The sequence below is a fragment of the Sapajus apella genome, unplaced genomic scaffold (genome assembly GCF_009761245.1).
Source record: "Sapajus apella isolate SASKATOON/1434 unplaced genomic scaffold, GSC_monkey_1.0 scaffold3, whole genome shotgun sequence".
Classification (NCBI taxonomy): Eukaryota; Metazoa; Chordata; class Mammalia; order Primates; family Cebidae; genus Sapajus; species Sapajus apella.
In genome coordinates, this window is record NW_022436943.1 from 24987939 (window position 1) to 25009699 (window position 21761).

At 38.3% G+C, this 21761-nt stretch overlaps 1 protein-coding gene across 4 annotated transcripts in view; it reads left to right on the plus strand.

Moving 5' to 3' along the window:
* The window catches only part of UBE2W (ubiquitin conjugating enzyme E2 W), an 82960-nt gene that overhangs the window by 42679 nt on the left and 18520 nt on the right, over nt 1–21761 (plus strand). For 3 of the 4 annotated variants that reach the window (XM_032251177.1, XM_032251171.1, XM_032251194.1), the window contains 3 exons: nt 2378–2469; nt 9182–9284; nt 20938–21093. In XM_032251177.1, coding sequence (XP_032107068.1) covers nt 2378–2469; nt 9182–9284; nt 20938–21093 — 351 coding nt within the window. Of the gene's footprint in view, nt 1–1285; nt 1825–2377; nt 2470–9181; nt 9285–20937; nt 21094–21761 lie in introns of those variants that run through there. The other variant, XM_032251185.1, reaches the window with a different exon arrangement.

Sequence of the window (21761 nt, forward strand, 5' to 3'; positions counted from 1 at the left end):
TTGATGTTTTATAGATAACTGGCTATTCATAACTGCTTTAGTGTTGAAAAAAATTTTTTTTTTGAGACGGAGTTTCGCTCTTGTTACCCAGGCTGGAGTGCAATGGAGCGATCTCGGCTCACCGCAACCTCCGTCTCCTGGGTTCAGGCAATTCTCCTGCCTCAGCCTCCTGAGTAGCTGGGATTACAGGCACGTGCCACCATGTTCAGCTAATTTTTTGTATTTTTAGTAGAGACGGGGTTTCACCATGTTGACCAGGATGGTCTCGATCTCTTGACCTCGTGATCCACCCGCCTCGGCCTCCCAAAGTGCTGGGATTACAGGCTTGAGCCACCGCGCCCGGCTGAAAAAATTTTTTAAACTGCTTTAGCATCAGTGTTGAAATATTTTTTCCAGTGTGGAAGAAATCGTTTTGTGAACTGAAACTTCAAAGCAATTTTTTTAAATGTAGGATTAGCCATTGTGCAAAACTTAACTGGTCAAGCAGTTAATACACATATCCCATTGAAGAGTTTTGTGCCTTTCAGTTTTTGTACATAACAAGGCAATTATAAGTTTTTTTACTTTTTATTATGATTTTTTTTTCTTATTTTTGTTTTATTTTTGAGACAATCTCATTCTCTAACTTAGGCTGTAGTGCAGTGATACAACTAAGTTCGCTGCAGCCTTGGCTTCCTGGGCTCAAAAGATCCTTTTGCGTTATCCTCTGAAGTAGCTGGGAGTACAGGTGCATGCACCTATGCCTGGCTAATTTTTTTTTTTTTTTTTTTAAAGTAGAGACAGGGTCTCACTGTGTTGCCAAAGCTAGTCTCAGACTCTTGGGTTCAAGCAGTTTTTCCACCTCTCCCTCCTGAAGTGCTGAGATTATATTCATGAGCCACCACACCAGCCTACTTGTTTCCTCCATAAATCTGCCAGTCTTTGGGAACTCGTGTTAAAAATTCTAGAAACTTTTCTACTTGTAGTTTGAGCATCAGGCTGAACTTTCTCCTCTTTTGCAGTTTGCCTGTATTTTAAAAGCAAATCAGGGCCAGCACAGTGGCTCACACCTGTAATCCAGAACTTTGAGAGGCCAGGGTGGAAGGATCACTTGAGGCCAGGAGTTCAAGACCAGCCTGTGCAACATAGTGAGACCCTGTCTCTACAAAAAAAGTTGTTTTTAATTAGCCAAGCGTGGTATTGCACACCTGTAGTTCTAGCTACTTGGGAGACTGAAGCAGAAAGATGGCTGGAGCCCAGAAGTTCTAGGCTGCAGTGAGCTGGGATCATGCTGCTGCATGCCAGCCTGAGTGACAAGTGAGGCCCTGTCTCTTAAAAAATCAAGAACAACAACAACAACAGAAATCTAGTCAAACTTTAAGAAGAAACTGTAGCTGTTGTACCTCATGAGATTGAAGATCCAGTCTGGAGTTCCTGGAACATCAGAGGAAGTGGTTCTTCCAGGATCTTTTCATTGAGCGAAGAGTGACTCTTTTTTTGACTTGTGACAAGGCCTTACTGGACAGAAAGGTCATATAGACCTCCTTTGCCTTTTCCTGCATCTGCTTATCATGCATTAAATAAATTTTTACATGCTAGCCAAAAAAATATTTTCTTCATTGATATTTTTAAATTCCCTAAATCTTTTCATGCCTTCTAAGTCTTCCAGCAGATTCTCCAGGAAAGCCACCCATTTGGCTATGCTCTTGAGGCTCTGGTGGCTGCTGCTGGAACTACCTTTACTGTCATGGATATATTTACTGGTTTATATTAATGAATATTATAATGCATACAGATGAAGAGATGCATGAGGGAAGGAATGTGGAGCTTCCATGTCCTTTCCAGGTGTGCTACCCTCCAGGAAGCTCCTCATGTTCAGCTGCCTGGAAGCTCTAGTGTTGAAATAGTTTGACAATAGATTGTGAATTACAGGACAGGCTCTTCAAATTTTGAGCAATAGGTATGTAGAATATATAAAGGACTAGTAAAGGGGAAAGATATGGACGTTTGGAGGAAATTTAATCAATAATTTCAGATTGGAGAAGGATATTATCAAGGATAACTGGAAGGATGTTGTTTCTAAAACAGGCCAAGTGTGGTAGCTCACACCTGTAATCTCAGCACTTAGGGAAGCTGAGGTTGGGAAAATCGTTTGAGGAGTTCAGTACCAACCTGAGCAACAAAGTGAAACCCCTGTCTCTACCAAAAAAAAATTAGCTGGGCATTGTGGTGTACACTTATAGTCTCAAGCTACTTGGGAGACTGAGGTGGGAGGATTCCTTGAGCCCAGAAGTTTGAGGATGTGGTGAGCTGTGATCACACCACTGCACTCCAAGCTGGGTGACACAGACCCAGTCTCAAAAAAAAAGGACAAATTATTATTCATGTTCTTTTCTAGAAACGACTACAGAAAGAACTGTTGGCTTTGCAGAATGACCCACCACCTGGGATGACTTTAAATGAAAAGAGTGTTCAGAATTCAATTACACAGTAAGTATTTAGTTTTTAAACTGCTCTTTCTTTGTTATCGATAATGTATGAATGTTCACCTACTTTTTAAAATTACAAAATGATTTTCACATTTCATCTTACTGTCTTTCACCAAGAGGTAAATACAGTAAACAGATCTTATTCTATGCATTTATATATATAATCAGTATCATATTATACACATTATTGCATAATTTGTAAAGCTTTTTTTTTTAAACTATCTGGTAAATTTTTAAAATTTATTTTTCTTTTCTTCTTTTTTTTTTTTTTTTTTTTTTGAGGCAGAGTCTTGCTCTATTGCCAGGCAGGAGTGCAGTGGCCCTGTCTTGGCTTACTGCAAACTCCACCTCCTGGGTTCAAACGATCCTCCTTCCTCAGCCTCCCGAGTAGCTGGGCCTACAGGCATGTGCTGCTATACCCAACTAATATTTTTTGTATTTTTAGTAGAGACGGGGTATCATCATATTGGCCAAGATGGTCTCCATCTCTTGACCTTGTGATCCACCCGCCTCACCCTCCCAAAATGTTGGGATTACAGGCTTGAGCCACATGCCTGACCTCTTTGGTAAATTTTTAAAAAGTTTTGTTTAACCGAGTAGCGTTTCAGTGTTTTTGTCTGACTTTGTTTATGAAGTGATTCTCATCTATAATATTAAAGAACCGTTTGGTGTGAGGATGTTTATCAAATTAAAAATATGTATCGATTTAGGGATATGAAGAAAGTAATAGTCAAGAGATATCCCATGCCCTAAAAACATTAATTGCATCCTGTACAGAAGGGCAACTAAGAGAAAGTGTGACTCTCAGCAGTGTCGTTGAATATATAAAAATCTGTGGCATGAGAATAAAAAAGAAAGTGAGGGATAGGAGGGGAGAAGTATTCTAATTCAGGTCCTTCCTTGGGAGTGGAGCAGAAAGCCCTTCCTAGATACATTAAGAAAAGTAGAGAGGGCTGCCTCTCTGAAAAATGAACATCTGAGTCTGAAATGTTTTTAATGGTATCATCTTAAAATCCCAACAACCAGTATAATCAGTCCTTACCATCTTTTTTTGAGACTGGGTTTCACCATGTTGGTCAGGCTGGTCTTGAATTCTCGACCTCGGGTGATCTGCCCAACTCGGTCGCCTTATCTTTTTTATTTAATAATTTTGTTAGACAGTAGTAAATGTTCTGAAATTGTGGAGAAATCTAAAATAATTTATCCTTCACTTAAAAAAAAAAAAAACTCTAAAAAGAAAAGTAGGCAATAAGATAAAAATTGACTATAAACCAACTTGTAGGACAATGAGCCAATTCAAATATTTAGTGTAGTCTAGGTCCAGGGAGCATAAGTGACCAAAAGTCATATAACTTGTAGAGGAAACAGTTCTGGGTAACTTTGACATTGGCATTTGTATCAGTACCTAAGACAGGAGTCAAAGCTTTAAAAACCTTCAAGAATATTATGAATAGATGTATAGACTCTTTTGAAAAAAAGATAATACATATCTTTATCTCTGTAACAATCACTTAAAAATATTGTTGAGTTTGGCCAGGCATGGTGGCTCATGCCTGTAACCCCAGCACTTTGGAGGGCGAGGTGGGTGGATCACGAAGTCAAGAGATAGAGACCATACTGGCCAATATGGTGAAACCCCGTCTCTACTAAAAATACAAAAATTAGCTGTGCATGGTGGCACATGCCTGTAGTCCCAGCTAGCTAGTTGGGAGGCTGAGGCAGGAGAATTGCTTGAACCCTGGAGGCGGAGGGTGCAGTGAGGCAAGATCTCACCACTGCACTCCAGCCGGGCGCCTGGTGGCAGAGCAAGACTCACTCTGTCTAAAAAAAAAAAAAAGAAAATACATCGTTGAGTTTTAAACTGATTTTTTTGTATATATCATACATAGAAAATATAAAACTCTTATTCTAAACCAAAAATGTAGCATACATTTAGAGTGGCATTTGTTGCATATTATTATTATTTTTTGAGACAGTTTCACTCTTGTTGCCCGGGCTGGAATGCCATGGCGCCATCTTGGCTCAGTGCAACCCCTGCCTCAACCACCCCCTCCGCCCCCTACCCCAGTAGCTGGGATTACAGACATGCGCCACCACGCCCGGCTAATTTTTGTATTTTTAGTAGAGATGGGGTTTCTCCATGTTGTTCAGACTGGTCTTGAACTCTTCACCTCAGGTGATCCTCCTGCCGCAGCCTTCCAAAGTGCTGGGATTATAGGCATGAGCCACTGCACCCAGCTGTGTTGCATATTATTATTCAAATGAAACTGACGCTTTTTTCATCCTGATGCAGATTATGTCCCATTTTAATCTTTTTCCTCTCTCCTTTTATTAGCCTACCTCAGAGTATCCCGAGTCTCTATATTAGCTGTCTCTATAGCTCTCAAGGAAACTGATAATAATGAGATTACTTCCTCTTTCATGCTTTACTTTTTTGAGAGGATGGGGAAACCATACAACACAGTAATTTATAAGAAATTGAAAGAATGTTTTAAATTTTTACAAATAGAAACATTTTAGTAGATTACCAGGTAGTACTACAAATTATAGCAGCCAAAGCAACAATACCTTTGTTGTAGAGTAAATCCTATCATTTAGAGATACCAGTCAGGTAAGAATTTTTCTTTTAAAATGATTTTTAATGATTTACTGTAAATGAACCATCAAAGTTTTACCTTTGTGCCATCTTCTAGGATATAAAGATAGTCTTTTTTTTTTTTTTTGAGACGGAGTTTCGCTCTTCTTACCCAGGCTGGAGTGCAATGGCGCAATCTCGGCTCACCGCAACCTCCGCCTCCTGGGTTCAGGCAATTCTCCTGCCTCAGCCTCCTGAGTAGCTGGGATTACAGGCACGCGCCACCATGCCCAGCTAATTTTTTGTAGTTTTAGTAGAGACGGGGTTTCACCATGTTGACCAGGATGGTCTCGATCTCTTGACCTCGTGATCCACCCGCCTCGGCCTCCCAAAGTGCTGGGATTACAGGCTTGAGCCACCGCGCCCGGCTTAAAGATAGTCTTATAAAGAACTAGATTGTTAAGAGTATATGAAGATGCATAAAGAGGATGTTGAAAGCACATTAAGAAGCTTTCTGATGGGTACAAAAAATAGAATAAATAAGATCTCTAGTATTTGATGGCACAAAAGGGTGACTATAGTCAATAATTTATTTTTCATTTTCAAATAACTAAAAGTATAATTGGATTGTAACAGAAAGGATAACTGCTTGAGATGATGGGATACCCCATTTACCCTGATGGGATTATTATGCATTGTTTGCTTGTATCAAAATACCTTATGTACCTTACAGACATATACACCTACTTTGAACCCACAGAAAAAAATTTTTTTAACTTTCTGGAAGACAATTTGGTAGCATGTATCGAGACCTTAAACAATGTGAATACTATCCTATTTGACCTACTACTCACCATCCTAAGAAAGGAACAGATATAGAAAAAGACTTAGAACTAACTATACTCATTTCAACGTTACTGATTCTAGGGATAATTTGGGAATGGTATAAATATCAGTAATATGGAAAAGATTTGTCAAGGCAGTACAGTGAAACATGGCATCACTTGAGTTATAGTCTGTAGTCAGCATGTAAGGTAAAAATTTTGTATAGTTATAATTATCTTTGAAAAATCCTTAAGTAAGACCTTATTGGTATGTACTCTGTTTTAATAAATCCACCAATCCCAGTTTTTCGTCCAGAGTGGAATAGATGGTTCTATCTTTGATTAGGAACCATGATGTATGAAGAAATAAAAAATAATAATGCTTAAACATTAGAATTACAGATTACTAGGTACTCACAGGTGTTAAAGAACTGAGACTGATTGAGAGAACAACACATGTAGTCTCATCACATCCTTAACTTGGGGCATATGCTCATGAATGGAATCACTAACCCTGATGGTTTAAATTTATGTAATTTAAGTGTGCACAAAATATAGCTACTGGACTGCCATTTCATATAGGCCAGGAAACAAAATGACTAGAATGAAGTGTACCCCCAAAAACTTTCACAGTGGTTATCACTGGGTGATTTTTATTTATACTTTTCTGAAGTTTCTACACTAAACATATCTTACTTTATTAAGTAATAAAAAGTTATTAGGCCTGGTATGGTGGATCATGCCTGTAATCTCAGTGCTTTGGGAGACTGAGGCAGGGCAGGAGGATCCCTTGAGCCCAGGAGTTCCAGACCACCCTGGGCAACATAGGGAGACCCTATCTCTACTTAAAAAAAGAAAAAAAGTTAGCTGGGCATGGTGGTGTACGTCTGTGTTCCAGCTACTCGGTAGTCTGAGGCGGGAGTAACTTGAGCCAGGAGGTCAGGGCTACAGTGAGCCCTGATTGTGCTGCAGCACTCCAGCCTAGGTGACAGAATAAGACCCTGTCTCAAAAAAAAAAAAAAAAAAATTATCATTAAAGTACCTGAAACTCTTGGAAGTTATTCTGTCTTTGACCTGTCATACAGATACTACAAGGATTGATGAGATACTTGCTTAGCTCTTATTTAAAAGCTGTGCTTGTTAGTATAGGTCATATGTAAATTTATGTTGTGTGTCCAAAAATTACCATTTAAACAGAATGAATGACCACCATTTTTCTTGGGAATATCACTGCCTAGTGGATGTGGGTGGAAAAATAAAAAAGGAATTTAAAAGACTATGAAGGACCTAATATATAAAAGGGGAGTTTCTTTGGGCCTGGCGTGGTGGCTCATGCCTGTAATCCCAGCACTTTGGGAGGTCAAGGCAGGCGGTTCAAGAGGTCAGGAGTTGGAGACCAGCCTGACGAACCTGGCAAAATCCTATCTCTACTAAAAATAGAAAAATTAGGTGGGCGTGGTGGTGCACGCCTGTAATCTCAGCTACATGGGAGGCTGAGGAAGGAGTATCACTTGAACCCGGGAGTCGGAGGTTGCAGTGAGTCGAGATCATACCGTTGCATTCCAGCCTGGGCAACAGAGTGAGACTCTGTCTCAAAAACAACAGAAAAGAGAGAGAGAGAGATTTTGTTCTGTATGCAGCTTTTGTCTTGTATTTAATTTACCATGCATTGGCTCTGAGTCAGGAGTGTGCTAGGTTTTTTACATATGCGGGGTCACTTAACTTTCCAGCAACAATATGAGGTAATTATTTTCTGTTTTATTATTGAGGTAGTTAAAACTGGAGAGGCCTTACACAACTAGTTAAGATTAACTGTAATTCCCACTTCAGTATAACTTAAGTTATAACTGTCTAATTTCACTATAAAATATTGTCTCTTGGGTCTGTGGTCATATCTTTCATTACCATGTATGGTACTCAGCATGCATTCTAAAAATGAATAGCTATGCTCTTAAGAGTCTGTATACTGTAGCTGATTTCTTTTAGAGAATAGGCATATTTATCATTTTACATATTCCTAAGTTCATGGTATACGTGGTGATGACTAGAATCCCAGCACTGTCTTTTCTGTCTTCCTTTTGTTTTCTTGTGTTTTAAAATACAAGAAAGTTTAATACCTGAAAAGTTGAAGAGAATTGGCTAGGTATACAATAATTATAAGCGACAGAGCTATAAATAGGAACTCATTATTAATGACTTCAGTTCACTTTTGCTTCTAATGCTGCCCTGTTATCTTTTTTTTTTTTTATTCTTTTCTGGGAGACAGAGTCTTGCTCTGTTGCCCAGGCTGGAGTGTAGTGGTATAATCTCGGCTCACTGTAACCTCCGCCTCCCGGGTTAAAGTGATTCTCCTGCCCCAGCCTCCTGAGCAGCTGGGATTACAGGTGCACACTACCATGTCTGGCTAATTTTTGTGTTTTTTTTAGTAGAGATGGGGTTTCATGTTAGCCAGGATGGTCTTGATTTTCTGACCTCATGATCCGTCCACCTCAGCCTCCCAAAGTCCTGGGATTACAGACTTGAGCCACCGTGCTTGGCTGCTGCCCTGTAATCTTTGCTTGTCATTATCCCTTATTCTTCCCCCATCTTAAAATAGCAAGAAATAGTATATAGACTAAAAATAAAAACATATTTATATTTATGATTGTTACAGATGAAAATAAAGTAGGCTTGCATAGATGCCATAGAAATCTATTCTGGACTTCATTAAACAATTGATACATAGTGTGAGATAAAGGAAAGGTACTACAAAGCTTTGCTTAACTCTCAGAGTAAGTGGACTGATGTCAGTTTAGTTCCCCTTTCCCTGTTAGTCTTCTCTAGAATGTTGATGAAAAAAATAAGTCTGACAGCTACAGTTCTCTGTTGTCATTGTCTATACGTATTTCTCCATGGCTTCCACCAGTAATAATCAGGCAGTTGATTACTTTGATATTATATGTAAAATACATAATATCAGCATTGTAGAAATGATAGTTTAGAAAAATTAGATAGTATAAATCAAGTAGGAAGAGCACAGGCTTTGGTGTCGGCACACCTAAGTTTGAGTTTTTATTTTGTTTGCTTTTTTAGACCTGGCTCTGTCTTTTGCTAGCTGTCTCACCTTGATCTGGTTATTTAACCCCTGAGTGTCAGAGAAAGGGATATGTCATGAGTATTAACACTCAGAGTTATTGTGAGACTGGCAACTGCTGTTACGAATAAACAACTCTTGTCCCAGTGCTTAGTGTATAGGAAGTAGTTGGTGTTCTCTTTTCTCCTCCTTACCCCAGTCTCTATTATCTTAAGTTTTTAATTTGCCTTTTCTATTCTAGGTGGATTGTAGACATGGAAGGTGCACCAGGTACCTTATATGAAGGGGAAAAGTTTCAACTTCTATTTAAATTTAGTAGTCGATATCCTTTTGACTCTCCTCAGGTAATTGCCTTGCTTTAAATTTTTTTTTTTTTTTTTTTTTTTTTTAAGATAGCTAAATGCCAGTGATGTCTAAGTAAAAACATATAAATCAATTATATGTATTTAGATGGATTTGTTATTTCAATCTTATTTGTAATATAAGCAAGATACTATGAACATTACACTTCATTGGGATTAGGGCTTTACTGCATTTGTGCTTCTAAAATTATTCTGTTTGTTTTTTATCCATAAATGCTAGCAGAAAAGGGAATAGAAATCTAACCAGGCCTCTAGGCTGGCGGTCCCCAACCTCCATGCTTCGGAGTGTTTCTGGTCCATGGCCTGTTAGGAGTAGGGCCACACGGCAGGAAGTGAGCTGCATTACTGCCTGAGCTTTGCATCCTGTCAGATCAGCAGTGGCATTAGATTCTCATAGGAGTACAAGCCTTATTGTGAACTACAGAAGTGAGGGATCGAGGTAGTATGCTCCTTATGAAAATCTAATGCCTGATGATCTGAGATGGAACAGTTTAATCCAAAACCATCATCCAACACCCCCACCCCATCCATGGAAAAATTGTCTTCCACCAGACTGGTCCCTTGTGCCAACAATATTGGGGACAAGTGCTCTAGGATGTGGGAGAAGTTGGCATTTTGGAATAACTGGAGGCATTTCCCGTAGGTCAGATAATAGAATCACATGGTGAAGAGAAAAGTTTTCTTTGGAAGGAGTACTTTGATTTTGCATTGACTTGCTGTCTTTGCAACCTCTTAGTACTGGAAGGGCAGAGTACATCACCAGGTGTTAAATATCTAAACATCGACCCAAAGTCTGATTATTATGATTTTATGCCCAGTCAGTTTAGTTAATAGCTTAATACTTAGACAAGGGATAATGGTGGTAGAGGAATGTTTTTGAGAGCTATTTAAATATGGTAAATGATTAATCAGAGGTTAGAGAAAGGAAGACTCTAGGATGACTTGCAGATTTCTGGCTTTGTAAGATAGGTAACTGAGTTACTATAATTACTTATTCTTAAGAGAATTATTATAACAAAGCACTTCATTTTTAAAATTTGAGGCTTTCGATATCTGTTGGCTAAAGGGATAAGCGTAATGACAACTCCTTCTCGTATTGCTAGCTAATGAGCTATTCTGGAAAATAGAACCAAATACCTGAAATATTTCCCAGATACTGAAAATTTAGCTTGTTGGGTGCTGAAGTATACTCTGTGGAGGAAAATGGTATTTCATTGCTACTTTAAACAATATACCAAACACAGCTTAGTCTTTTCTTAGTCATGTAAGAGAAGAGATAGAAGTCAGTTATTGTATTGTGCTGTAAGTAAAGAGATAATTGTTTTAAGTGAAAGGGTATGTGCTATTGTGACCTCTAGATGTCTGTAATAAGCATCTATAGACTATAATAAAAAGTCAAACATCTCTCCAGAAGATTGTCATCACTTTCTCTTGTTGCATTCTGGCTGGTCTGCATCATTTCTATGAATGCGTGAAGACAACGGGATCTCAGTCCCTTTTCATCTTCAGCCTATTTGTCTACCTTCAACTAAGTTCATTGATGGTATGGGAAGGAAGGCTATGTCACACCAACTCAGAAGCTTTTGACTAGGGAGACAGTGGGGAAGGCTTACTCTGGGAGCTTACAGATTTTTCACCAGAGGAAAATAATATTTCTGTAAGCATGAAACCAAGTCAAGAACGTGTTCTCTAAACTCTTTCCTTAATGTTTAATTCTGAATCAAATATCAAACTTAAAAATAATGTTGAATTTCTTTTTTAATATTTATGTAAGTTACAGCATTTGTAATAATTTCTCCCTCTTGTTCTACCTCAAATTCATTTTATTCTCCTTCCCTGATTTTAGTTCTGCCCGCTCTTTCAATTGGTGTTATCCAGGTTCTTTATTCAGCACTCTGTTACTCTTCTCACTCTTCCTTCACCTTCAGTCGCCTTAAGCAGCTAACTCCCAGAACTACAGTTCTGGGAACACCTCTTCTTTTAAGGCTTAATTTCACACCCTTGTGAGTACCTCCAGACATCTCAAATTTAACACAACTAAACTTGACCTTTCCAATAACAAAATAAAGAATTTTTTTTCTTTATTCTGGTTACTGTCCACCTGTCTATTTTGTATTAAATTTTTCTCTTTTTCTACACTCCTCCCTCCTGCGTTTGAAAGGCAGCCCACTCCTTTCTTACTGTCAGTGCTGTAGTTGTTTTTTTTGTTTTGTTTTGAGACAGTTTTGCTTTGTCACCCAGGTTGGAGTACAGAGGTGTGATCTCGAACTTGGCTCACTGCAGCTTTTGCCCCCAGGGCTCAAATGATCCCCCCATCTCAGCCTCCCAAGCAGCTGGGACTACAGGTGCATGCCACCACCACACCCAGCTAATTTTTGTATTTTTTGTAGAGATGGGGTTTTGCCACGTTGCCCAGACTAATCTTGAACTTCTAGGCGCAAGCGATAAGCCTACCTCCTTGGTCTCCCAAAGTGCTGGGATTACATATGTGAGTCATCATGCCTGCCTAATCCAGGTTTTTATCTTTTAATTGAACGGCTACAGTAGCCTTTAGGTCTTTGGATTCCTATGCATCCTCTCATGGCGCCATTAGATTTCTTTGAAGACACAGTTAGCTCATTGGTTACACACCACGCATACACCCCCACCCCCACTTCACTTCCACAGCACTCTGTCTCACCCCACATTCCCCAGAATTCCCCACCCCCTGACAGTAAAACCTCCTAATGGTTTTTATTTCCTATGGAATCAAGTTTTTAGCCTGGCATTCAAGTCCCTGTGTAGTCACATCCAAACTTAACTTTTTTTGCACTTCCATGCATTCTGTATTATTTCTATAATACTTTGTAATTTAACTTACATTCTGATTTTGTCTTCTAACACCTTTTAATGAAGTGGTTAGGGGAGGTAAATTCATCCTCATTTTATATGTGAAGAAATTGAAGCTTGTAGAAGTGGAGTGCCTTGTTCATGTTTTAATAGCTAGTTAATAGAACAGTCAAGACCCAAACCCAAGTCTTTCCTTTCCTCCTTTACCATACTGCCAGTTAGATGCAAGTACCAGTGTGGAAAAAAATGCCTACTTATCTATGCAGTAATTTCCTCTCAAAGTTAAAGATCATATGTAAAATAAATGATACCTTTGAAAGCCAGTTATTTTCACCCTTTTTGAAATATGAGGATTCCTTTTTTAATTCACTTTTTTTGATGGGGTAGATCAAAAAAAGTAACCTACATATGCTGTGTTGTAATCATAGCTCACTGCAGCCTCCAGCTTCTGGGTTCAAGTGATCTTCCACCTCAGTCTCCAGAGTAGCAGGGGCTACAGCCAAGTGCCACCATGCCTAGCTGTTTTTATTTATTTATTTATTTATTTATTTATTTATTTATTTATTTATGTATTTATTTTTTTGAGACAAAGTCTCACTGTTGCCCAGGCTAGAGTGCAGTGGCATGATCTCGGCTCACTGCAACCTCTGCCTCCTGAGCTCAAACCGTCCTCCCTCTGCCTCAGCCTCTCCAAGTAGCTGCAACTATAGGTATGCACTACCATGCCCGGCTAATTTTTTTGTATTTTTGGTAGAGAAAAGTTTTCTCCATGTTGACTGGGCTGGTCTTGAACTCTTGTCCTCAAGTGATCCACCTGCCTTGGCCTGTTAAAGTACTGGGATCATAGGCACGCCCAGTGAGGATTCCTTTTTTAATATCAGTTAATTCTGTTAGCCCCTCTCATGGCATAGAGGCTGTATGTTCTAATATCCATTGATGGGGGAAAAAGACAAAACTAGTCTGAGGCCAGTAATACTTTAAAATTTTTAAAAATGTATTTATACATAATTTGTATGGTTTTAACATAATTATAATGGGTCAAACATCAATGCTTGATGTGCTTGTATATGTCAAGATTTTTCCAATAACTGAAATTTTCCAGAGATCCAATGCCCTGGGAAAGCAGCTGGAATCAATCTTCTAGGGCAGTAAAATTCCCCCACAATTTTATTTGACGAAACTCTGTAGCATTAGCATTTGTTAGATAAATTAGTCTTTTATCTTTCTGGCTAGGTGTGGTAGCTCATGCTTGTAATCCAGGCACTTTGAGAGGCTGAGGCAGCCGGACACTTAAGCCCAGGAGTTTGAGACCAGCCTGGGCAGTGTAGGCCGACCCCATCTCTAAAAAAGAAAGAAAAAGAAGCCTTTCACCTTTCCATGACATCAGCAGTACTGAGTTTATCACTAGTTACAAGAGTAGAATTTGGGAAATATTTCTAGAATAGATTAATCTCATTGTGAAAATACTTGCTTTTGTACCTGTAAATGAGATCTGTTATACACCATTATGGTTTGTTGTGTTTTTCCTCTTCCCAGTTGTATTAATACCTGATATTGTGTCCTGCCTTATGATGAAAAAGTCACTTTTCTAAAATGTTTGGCTCAGTTATTTGCCTTAAAAGAAAGAAGAATAACAAATAATTTGTCAGTTAATATGGAAACAGAGATGAGGCATCTTTTCATCACTGCTTGTCGCTAATGTACATTTACTGTCAGCCATACAGAAAATATCTTTCTACGTATATATTCTGTTTTCTGAGGATACAGGGAAATGGTTGGTTAATTCAACATGTATTGGGCATGTATTTGGCATCAAATACTGTTTCTTCCTCAGAGAGGGGAGAGAATACAGAGATTTAAAAGGCATTGGGCTTGCCTTTAAACAGTTTATAACCTGTTTAGTATTTGGATAGGAAAATATTCATTCTGTATTTCTCGAGCATGTATCATGAGACAGACGCTGTGCTGGGTGCCCGTGATTCCGTGATGACCAAAACTGCAAAAACAACAAAAATCCTGCTTAGGTGGAGTTTGCATTCTTGTGGGAAGAGACAGTAAGCAATGAGTTAAATACATATAGTATGGAAGATGGTGGGGGAAAAGTACAGAAAGGGGGATGAGGGTATTGAAATACTGGATAGAGTCATTGGAAAGATTTCAGTGAGAAGGTGACACTGGAGGAGAGATCTGAAAGATGTGCAGGAGTAAGCCATTTGAAAGAGTTGAGAGAACAGGTGAAGACAAAATGCAAAGGCTCTAAATCTGGAACATTCAGGATAGGTCCCTGGAGAAGTGTATAAACAGGAAGGGGAGTATAAGGCCTAGGTCAGTGTATTAGGCCATTTTTTGCACTGCTATAAAGAAATACCTGAGACTAGGTAGTTTATAAAGAAAAGAGGTTTATACAGTTGTGCAGGCTGTACAAAAGCATAGTGTTGCCATCTTCTTCTGGTGATGGCCTCAGGAAGCTTACCGTCATGGCAGAAGATAAAGAAGGAGCAGTTGTCTCCCATGGTGAGTGTGAGAGCAAGAGTCAGTGGAAAGGTGCCACACACTTTTAAACAACCAAATCTCAAGAGAAATCATTCACTGTCGAGGACATCACCAAACCATTCATGAGAGCATCCACCCCAGTGACACAAACACCTCCCACACCTCCAACATTGGGGGTTACATTGACATGAGATTTGGACATGACAGACATCCAAACTGTATCGGTCAGAGAGATCATTTTGACTGGAGGGGTCATCACAGATTGCATAGGACATTTACAGCCCATTGTAAGAATTTTGACTTTTTACTCTTAGTGAGATCAGGAAGCCTTTGGAAGATTTTGATCAGAGGAATAACATAGTCCTATTTAAAGTTAAAAGGAACAGTCTGGCTGTTGTGTGGCATAAAAACTGTTCAGGGCATTAAAGGTGCAAGGAGATGAGATGGACCATTACAGTAACCCAGGTGAAATGATGGTGACTTGCACCAGAAGGGTAGCAGTGGACGTTTTGGAAGGTGGTCATATTTTGGACCTGTTTTAACAGTTGAATCAACAGGATTTGCTTATGGATTAATTTGGAGTATGACTGAGGAAGAGGAGTCATGGAAGACTCCATGATTTTTGGCGTATGCAGCTGTACAGACAGTTAACTGGAGTTTGAATTGTATGCTTTGGGAGCAAAAAGGAAAACAACCAAGGTTGAACTGGGCCTTAAAGGACAAAGAGTTTATGTGAAAAATATAGGGCAAGGTGTGAAAGGACTCGGCCTCTTCAGATTTGTGAACATATTAGCTGTTGTAGTTTTATGTGTCGATACATGTGGGGGTTACAGCAGGAGAAGAGAGTGGAAGGATATTTTGGGGCTCATCAAAAAGGATCTTGCAGTGTGAAAGAAGCTTGACATTTCTCTCATAGATATTAGGAGAGATGGCCCGTCTCCATCAAAACTCTGAAGTCCACAGCTGAGTGTGGTGGCTCATGGCTGTAATCCCAGCACTTTGGGAGGCCAGCGAGTGCATATCACTTGAGGTGAGGTGTTTGAGACTAGCCTGGCTAACATGGTGAAACCCCTACTAAAAATGCAAAAATTAGCTAGGCATGGTGGTATGCACCTGTAGTCCCAGCTATTCAGAGGCTGAGGCAGAAGAATTGCTTGAACCGAGGAGGTGGAGGTTGCAGTGAGCCAAGATCACACCACTGCATTCCAGCCTGGGCAATAGAGTGAGACTCCATCTCAAAAACAAAACAAAACCAAAAAAAGAAAAAAAAAAAAAAGAAGCCATCAAGCTTAGTATCTTCACACTACTACTACTTTTTGTGTCTACATCCAAGATAAAGTTCTTCCATTACTTTACATGTCCGATAGTTATACCCCTTTTTTCTGTTAAAACATTCTATTTGAGTGGAACAAATCTGAAATACATGTATGTCACCTTTAGTTATGTTTTATTGAGACGAGGTCTCACTGTGTCGCTCAGGCTGGAGTGCAGTTGCATGATCTCTGCTCACTGCAACCTCCACCTCCTGGGTTCAAACAATTCTCCCGCCTCAGCCACCTGAGCAGCTGGGATTATAGGCACGCACCACAACACTTATTTAATTTTTGTATTTTTAGGTGAGATGAGGTTTCACCATATTGGCCAGGCTTGTCTGGAACTCCTGACCTCAAGTGATCCACCTGCCTCAGCCTCCCAAAGTGCTGGGATTACAGGCGTGAGTCACCGCTCCTGATTTATACTACCTTTAAACCTCCCAGTTACACAGGGTTATTGTTTTTGAGATTTTTAACTAATATTTGGTGAGGAAATTTTCAGTATTTTAGAAGTAGGGTAAGTACTTATTTTAGAGGGAAGGGAACAGTGTCTCTTTGATTTGAGGCCTTTTTGATACTAAGAGTGGTGCTGAAAATACAAATGTCTTGATTATAAAGCTTTAACCCTCTCCTGTTTATGCCCCCTTACCACAGATCCTTTTCTGTTGCTCAAAATTCATTCATTGCAGAGATTGAGAACCTATTTTCATGATGTCCTCATCTTGTCTTTTTTTCCTGGTCTGATTTTCCATCCTCTTTCATGAGGTGATGTTCAAGCTTTCCAAAGTCTTTGAGTAACAAGTTTTTATTGCCTTAAATTGTCAAGCATCTTTGGCCACCAGAAAGAAGGTGAACAGTGAACACTATTCACTGAAGACTTGGGGGTCAAGGAGAAGGAAGACGGAGGATTAGACTGGTAGGCTGAGAGAACACAGAGTATAAAGAGAATGATTACCATCCAAGGCAATCCAAGTTTAGTTTCGTTGTGCCCAATAATTTTGTCTTTGCAGTACTTCTATAGTTGCATGGTACTGGTTATTACAGAGTATCAGGGAACACTTATGGATGCTTGCTGATACATATGAGAGGACTAAAAAGAGAAAATTTTGGATTGAAAGCAATGCTAAAATTCCAATCTCCAGTCATTTTTGTCAAATACTTGCCTTTTATGGTAGACTACCTATATCATATGTTATACATAATTAAATATCTGATTTAGTTTCCATTACAACAATAAACTGATTGCTTGTATGGTCAGTTTATGTAGTTACACATTAAGTACTATCATTTGCTTATAATTGTAATCAGAGAACACATTTTCCTCATACTGTCCCTGGAAAAACATTGGTATCCATATTGTAGATTGGCTTTTATAATTGTATTGTTTTGTACTGCTCATTTGTATATACTGTGTTTTGACCTAGCTTGACACCATATTAGGTGATTGACTTTCTAACTACCTCTGCACCAGTAGTCTGAACAGTAGTTTGCCTCCTTTGTGGTAAGATCTCAGTACCATAAGGTCTTTCAGTACTAGGTTTGATGTTTGGAAATTCTTGAATTTCATATTAGAAAGTTACCTAATATCCATCCTTTATTTTGTTCTTAGTAATAATGCAGAGGTTTTTAGTAAAGTGTATAAACCTATAGAAGTGTACAATTACAAGTCTACTTTCAATTATTGATTTTTGTTAAGTCATTGTAATAAATTAACTGGGTGTGGTGGCACATACCTGTAATCTCAGCTACTTGGGAGGCTGAGGTAGGAGAATTGTTTAAACCGGGGAGGAGAAGGTTGCAGTGAGCCAAGATCGCGCCATTGTACTGTAGCCTGGGCAACAAGGGTGAAACTCTGTCTCAAAAAAAAAGAAAAGAAAAGAAAAAATGCTATTTGTGGAATCTGTGCTTATTTGCCTTTTATATGAATGAACTATTGGAAAAACTTTTCCTTTTTTTTTTTTCCTTCTTCCAGAAATTCACCTCTGGCATGTAAATTCACCCTTTCCATGTTTAGATAAACTTCTAAAATTCTGTATCTGGCCAGTTAGGCCCTTGGGGTTACCTATTATATAATATATGCAAATAATTAATTTCCCTTGTTTTGGTTGCCTAAATTTTCAGGTTGCTAAAAGTTTCATGAATATACCCTGCATGCAGAATGTTAAAAAGCCCCTGCTGTTTTATTTAAAGGTTATTGAGATCTGAATTATTTTTATAATTAGTTTTACTTCAGAATTGTTTCTGTCTTGTTTCTGGCTCTCTTCTTTGCTTACAGAATGTCTACTGCTTCTGCTGTAGGTGTTTTCTACTGCTACTCGTTCCTTTTCTTTCTCTTTTCTTCTGAGTTCCTTTTGGTTCATGCCTACCTCTGGCTCTCAGGCCAAGTGATTTAGAAACATTTCTCTTTAGGATAAATACTGCTTTCTTTGTGCTCTGAATTGGCTGGTGGAAACATCCTGTGGTAACCTTCGTGTTGCTTTTTTCTTAAAAGGTTGGTGATTCAGTTTTGCCAAAGAAGATAATTAGGCAGTTTTTTTGTTAGTTTGTTTGTTTGTTTTTTTGCACTTTCAGATCACTATTTTGCTTGACTTCTTGAGACAGACCTTACTGGAAAAAAATCTCTTTTAAAAAACAATTGTGGCCAGATAATGAACTCCTGGGTATTGCTTGTGTTTTAATGAAAATATCCTACTGGTCAAATGGCTTTTTATGGCAAAACGAATACCCCAACACAGATGCATATTCTGTAAGATTTGTAAACTCCCATTTTCCACATCTATAACACATGGTAATATCAGATGCATATGATGTAAAAACAATAGTTCATATTTATTAGAAATTTTATTAAAAAATATTGTGGACAGACTCAAAGTGTAGAACTATCAGCCCATTTAAGCATGTTTTCTTTTACGGAGCAATACTTTTTTTTAGCAAAAAGTAATGAAGAGGACACTAGCATGGAGAGATAAAATTGAGAAAAATGGCATGCTTAGAGCATAGCCATTACAAAGTCAAAGTCCTTTCAGGGGCCTCATGTAATTAGGTAGGTTGAGTGACTTGATTTCTCTTATTTTGAGACTTTACTTTTGCTTTTTAGCTTTTTTTTTTTTTTTTTTTTTTCCTTTTAAGTTGGGAAAATAGGGGGTCTATCACAAATTTAAAGGGGGAAAAAAAAAAAAAAAAAAAAGAAACATGCAAGTATGGAAAATCATTCCTTTGGGGAAAAAAATGCCTTTTGCTGTCTTATGTAGCCTCAGCCAAGGAAATGTGTCCCATATGTTAGTTAATATATTTGAATTATTAGAAGACTCCTACTCATATGAAAGACTGCTTTGTTAACATGTAAGTCTTTGTAAAATTGTGACAAAATCAGATTCATAGCTAGATACTTAGAATATCTATAAAACCTTAGCTTATGGTAATTTCCTATAACATATTCCATATTAAACTACAGCATACCTTACTCTGTTTATACTTACATGACTGGTTCTTTTTTCTGCTCTCTAAAGAGAAAAGGGTATGTCTAAAGCAATACTTGTGTATCTTTTGTCAGTTTCTGCTATAATTTAAGGTAAGATTTCTTCTTACTAATACTCTGCTATAGTTGGGTATGAGGCAGGTTGCAGGGCTGAGAGAGATGCTGTAAATCTGATTTAGGAATTGTTGGTTTATATCTGATGAGCTTTATAAAAATCTCGTATCTACTAAATCGGAATCTGTGAAAGTAGGACACTTGAATTCGTCTCATTATTGTTGCCCAGGCTGGAGTGCAGTGGCGCGATCTCGACTCACTATAACCTCTACCTCCCAGGTTCCAGAAATTCTCTTGCCTCAGCCTCCCGAGTAGCTGAGATTACAGGTGCCTGCCACCACACCTAGCTAATTTTTGTATTTTTATTAGAGGGCAGGGTTTCACCATGTTGGCCAGACTGGTCTCGAACTCCTGACCTCAGGTGATCTACCACCCCCCTTAGCCTCCCAAAGTGTTGGGATTACAGGCATGAGCCATTGCACCCGGCCTCAAATTTGTATTTTTAACCAGATCTTCAGCTATGTTTTTTTTTTTTTTTTTTTTTTTAATGGCGAGATCAGGAGTTAGGAATTACTGCCAACCTGTAGAATAAATATAGTACACAGTATAAACATACGACTTCTGCTTTCTTCAGACAACTTTGGACTATGCGTACAGATTCCTCAGGATATATAAATTTATTCTCCTGCCTATTTGTGTAGGTAAACAAGTTTAAGAAAAAATACTATAGGATATTTATTAAATTATTAGGGCAAAGGAAGAAAATAATGGATTTATTACCATTCAAAACATTGCTGAGGCAAGATAGAGAAAGGAAAAACAGTGTTACAAGAATTGAGTAAAAGGAAAAGGAGAGTAGAACAGCAAGCAGCTGGGAGACTTGGTCAGCTTTTGTATTTTTTGTCTAGGCACATAGTTATTTACAGATTAACAGCTAGTAACTTGTGCCTGTCATAATGGATGTGTGAGTTTAGAGGAGGTGGAATATATAGCAATCATTTCCCTTTGCACATGCACCTTAGAGCTAACATTGTTACAGATAGTAGTAGTAGGAGTATTCATACCACGTGTCATTCATATTTTCCCAAAATTGAATATTTTTGTTTAGAATTTTAACATACTTGATTTTTATATACAGAGAGCAATGAATAGAATTTGAAAAAATGATTCTTACAGTGAAAAAATATGTAGTAGTTTAGAATTTTTAAGGAGAATTTATCAAAAATAACCAAAATAAAAAATAATTTGGATTCTTTTCCCTACTACGCGGTTACTCATTCAGTGAAACTAGTACTTACTGAGTTAATGAGAGTAAACAAATAAGCAGTTGTTTATCATGTTCCTAGCACTGATTTTGGTTTGTTTTTATTTTGTTTTTGTACAGTCAATACTTGTTATATGTGGAGACTATTTTAGTTTTTGGTAATAGAGAATATTTGAGTTTTAATGGAATTTTATTCTCTCTTAGGTCATGTTTACTGGTGAAAATATTCCTGTTCATCCTCATGTTTATAGCAATGGTCATATCTGTTTATCCATTCTAACAGAAGACTGGTCCCCAGCGCTCTCAGTCCAATCAGTTTGTCTTAGCATTATTAGCATGCTTTCCAGCTGCAAAGAAAAGGTAGGACTTTTCAGAATTATTCCAGAAAATATCTCTTCTCTCACTTTAGGTAGATAAACAATTTTAATATGTAATTATTTTTATTTGGAGGAAAGACTTAGGCTTTTTATTTTAAAACTATAGGGAATTTCATGTTTAATAATAAATTGGAAAGTTATTTTGATACCTTTCATTCCAAATAGAAGTTTTAAATGTTGAATGAGGTAGAAGCCAGACTTACTGTTTCATATTTTTTTAAACAGGAAATGTGTGCACATGTTCTTAAATAATCTAATTTTATTCCCAGAAGCATGCACAGGGTAAAAGTGTACAAGAAATTCTTTTTGTGGATTTCACAGTGGAAAGCCTCAGAAATATGCATCATAGCTTCCTTCTCCCCTCTGCCAGCTCCCACCCTACCAGCATGTTTCATAGAATTTTTCAGGAACCGGAGTTTTCCTATCCTCATAATTAGGTTGAAGGAGGAAGACCAATTTACCAGCAGAATTTTCAGGACGTTTCTTCCTGTTCTCCTTTATTAATTCACAGATTCTTTGTCTGTCTAATGGAAGTGGGGGCGGGGGAAAGGGTGGAAAACAGAAAGAAAAAATCATTTCCTAAATTTAAAATATAGGCTGGCTTCCATGGCTCACGCCTGTAATCCCAGCACTTTGCTGAGAGGCCGAAGG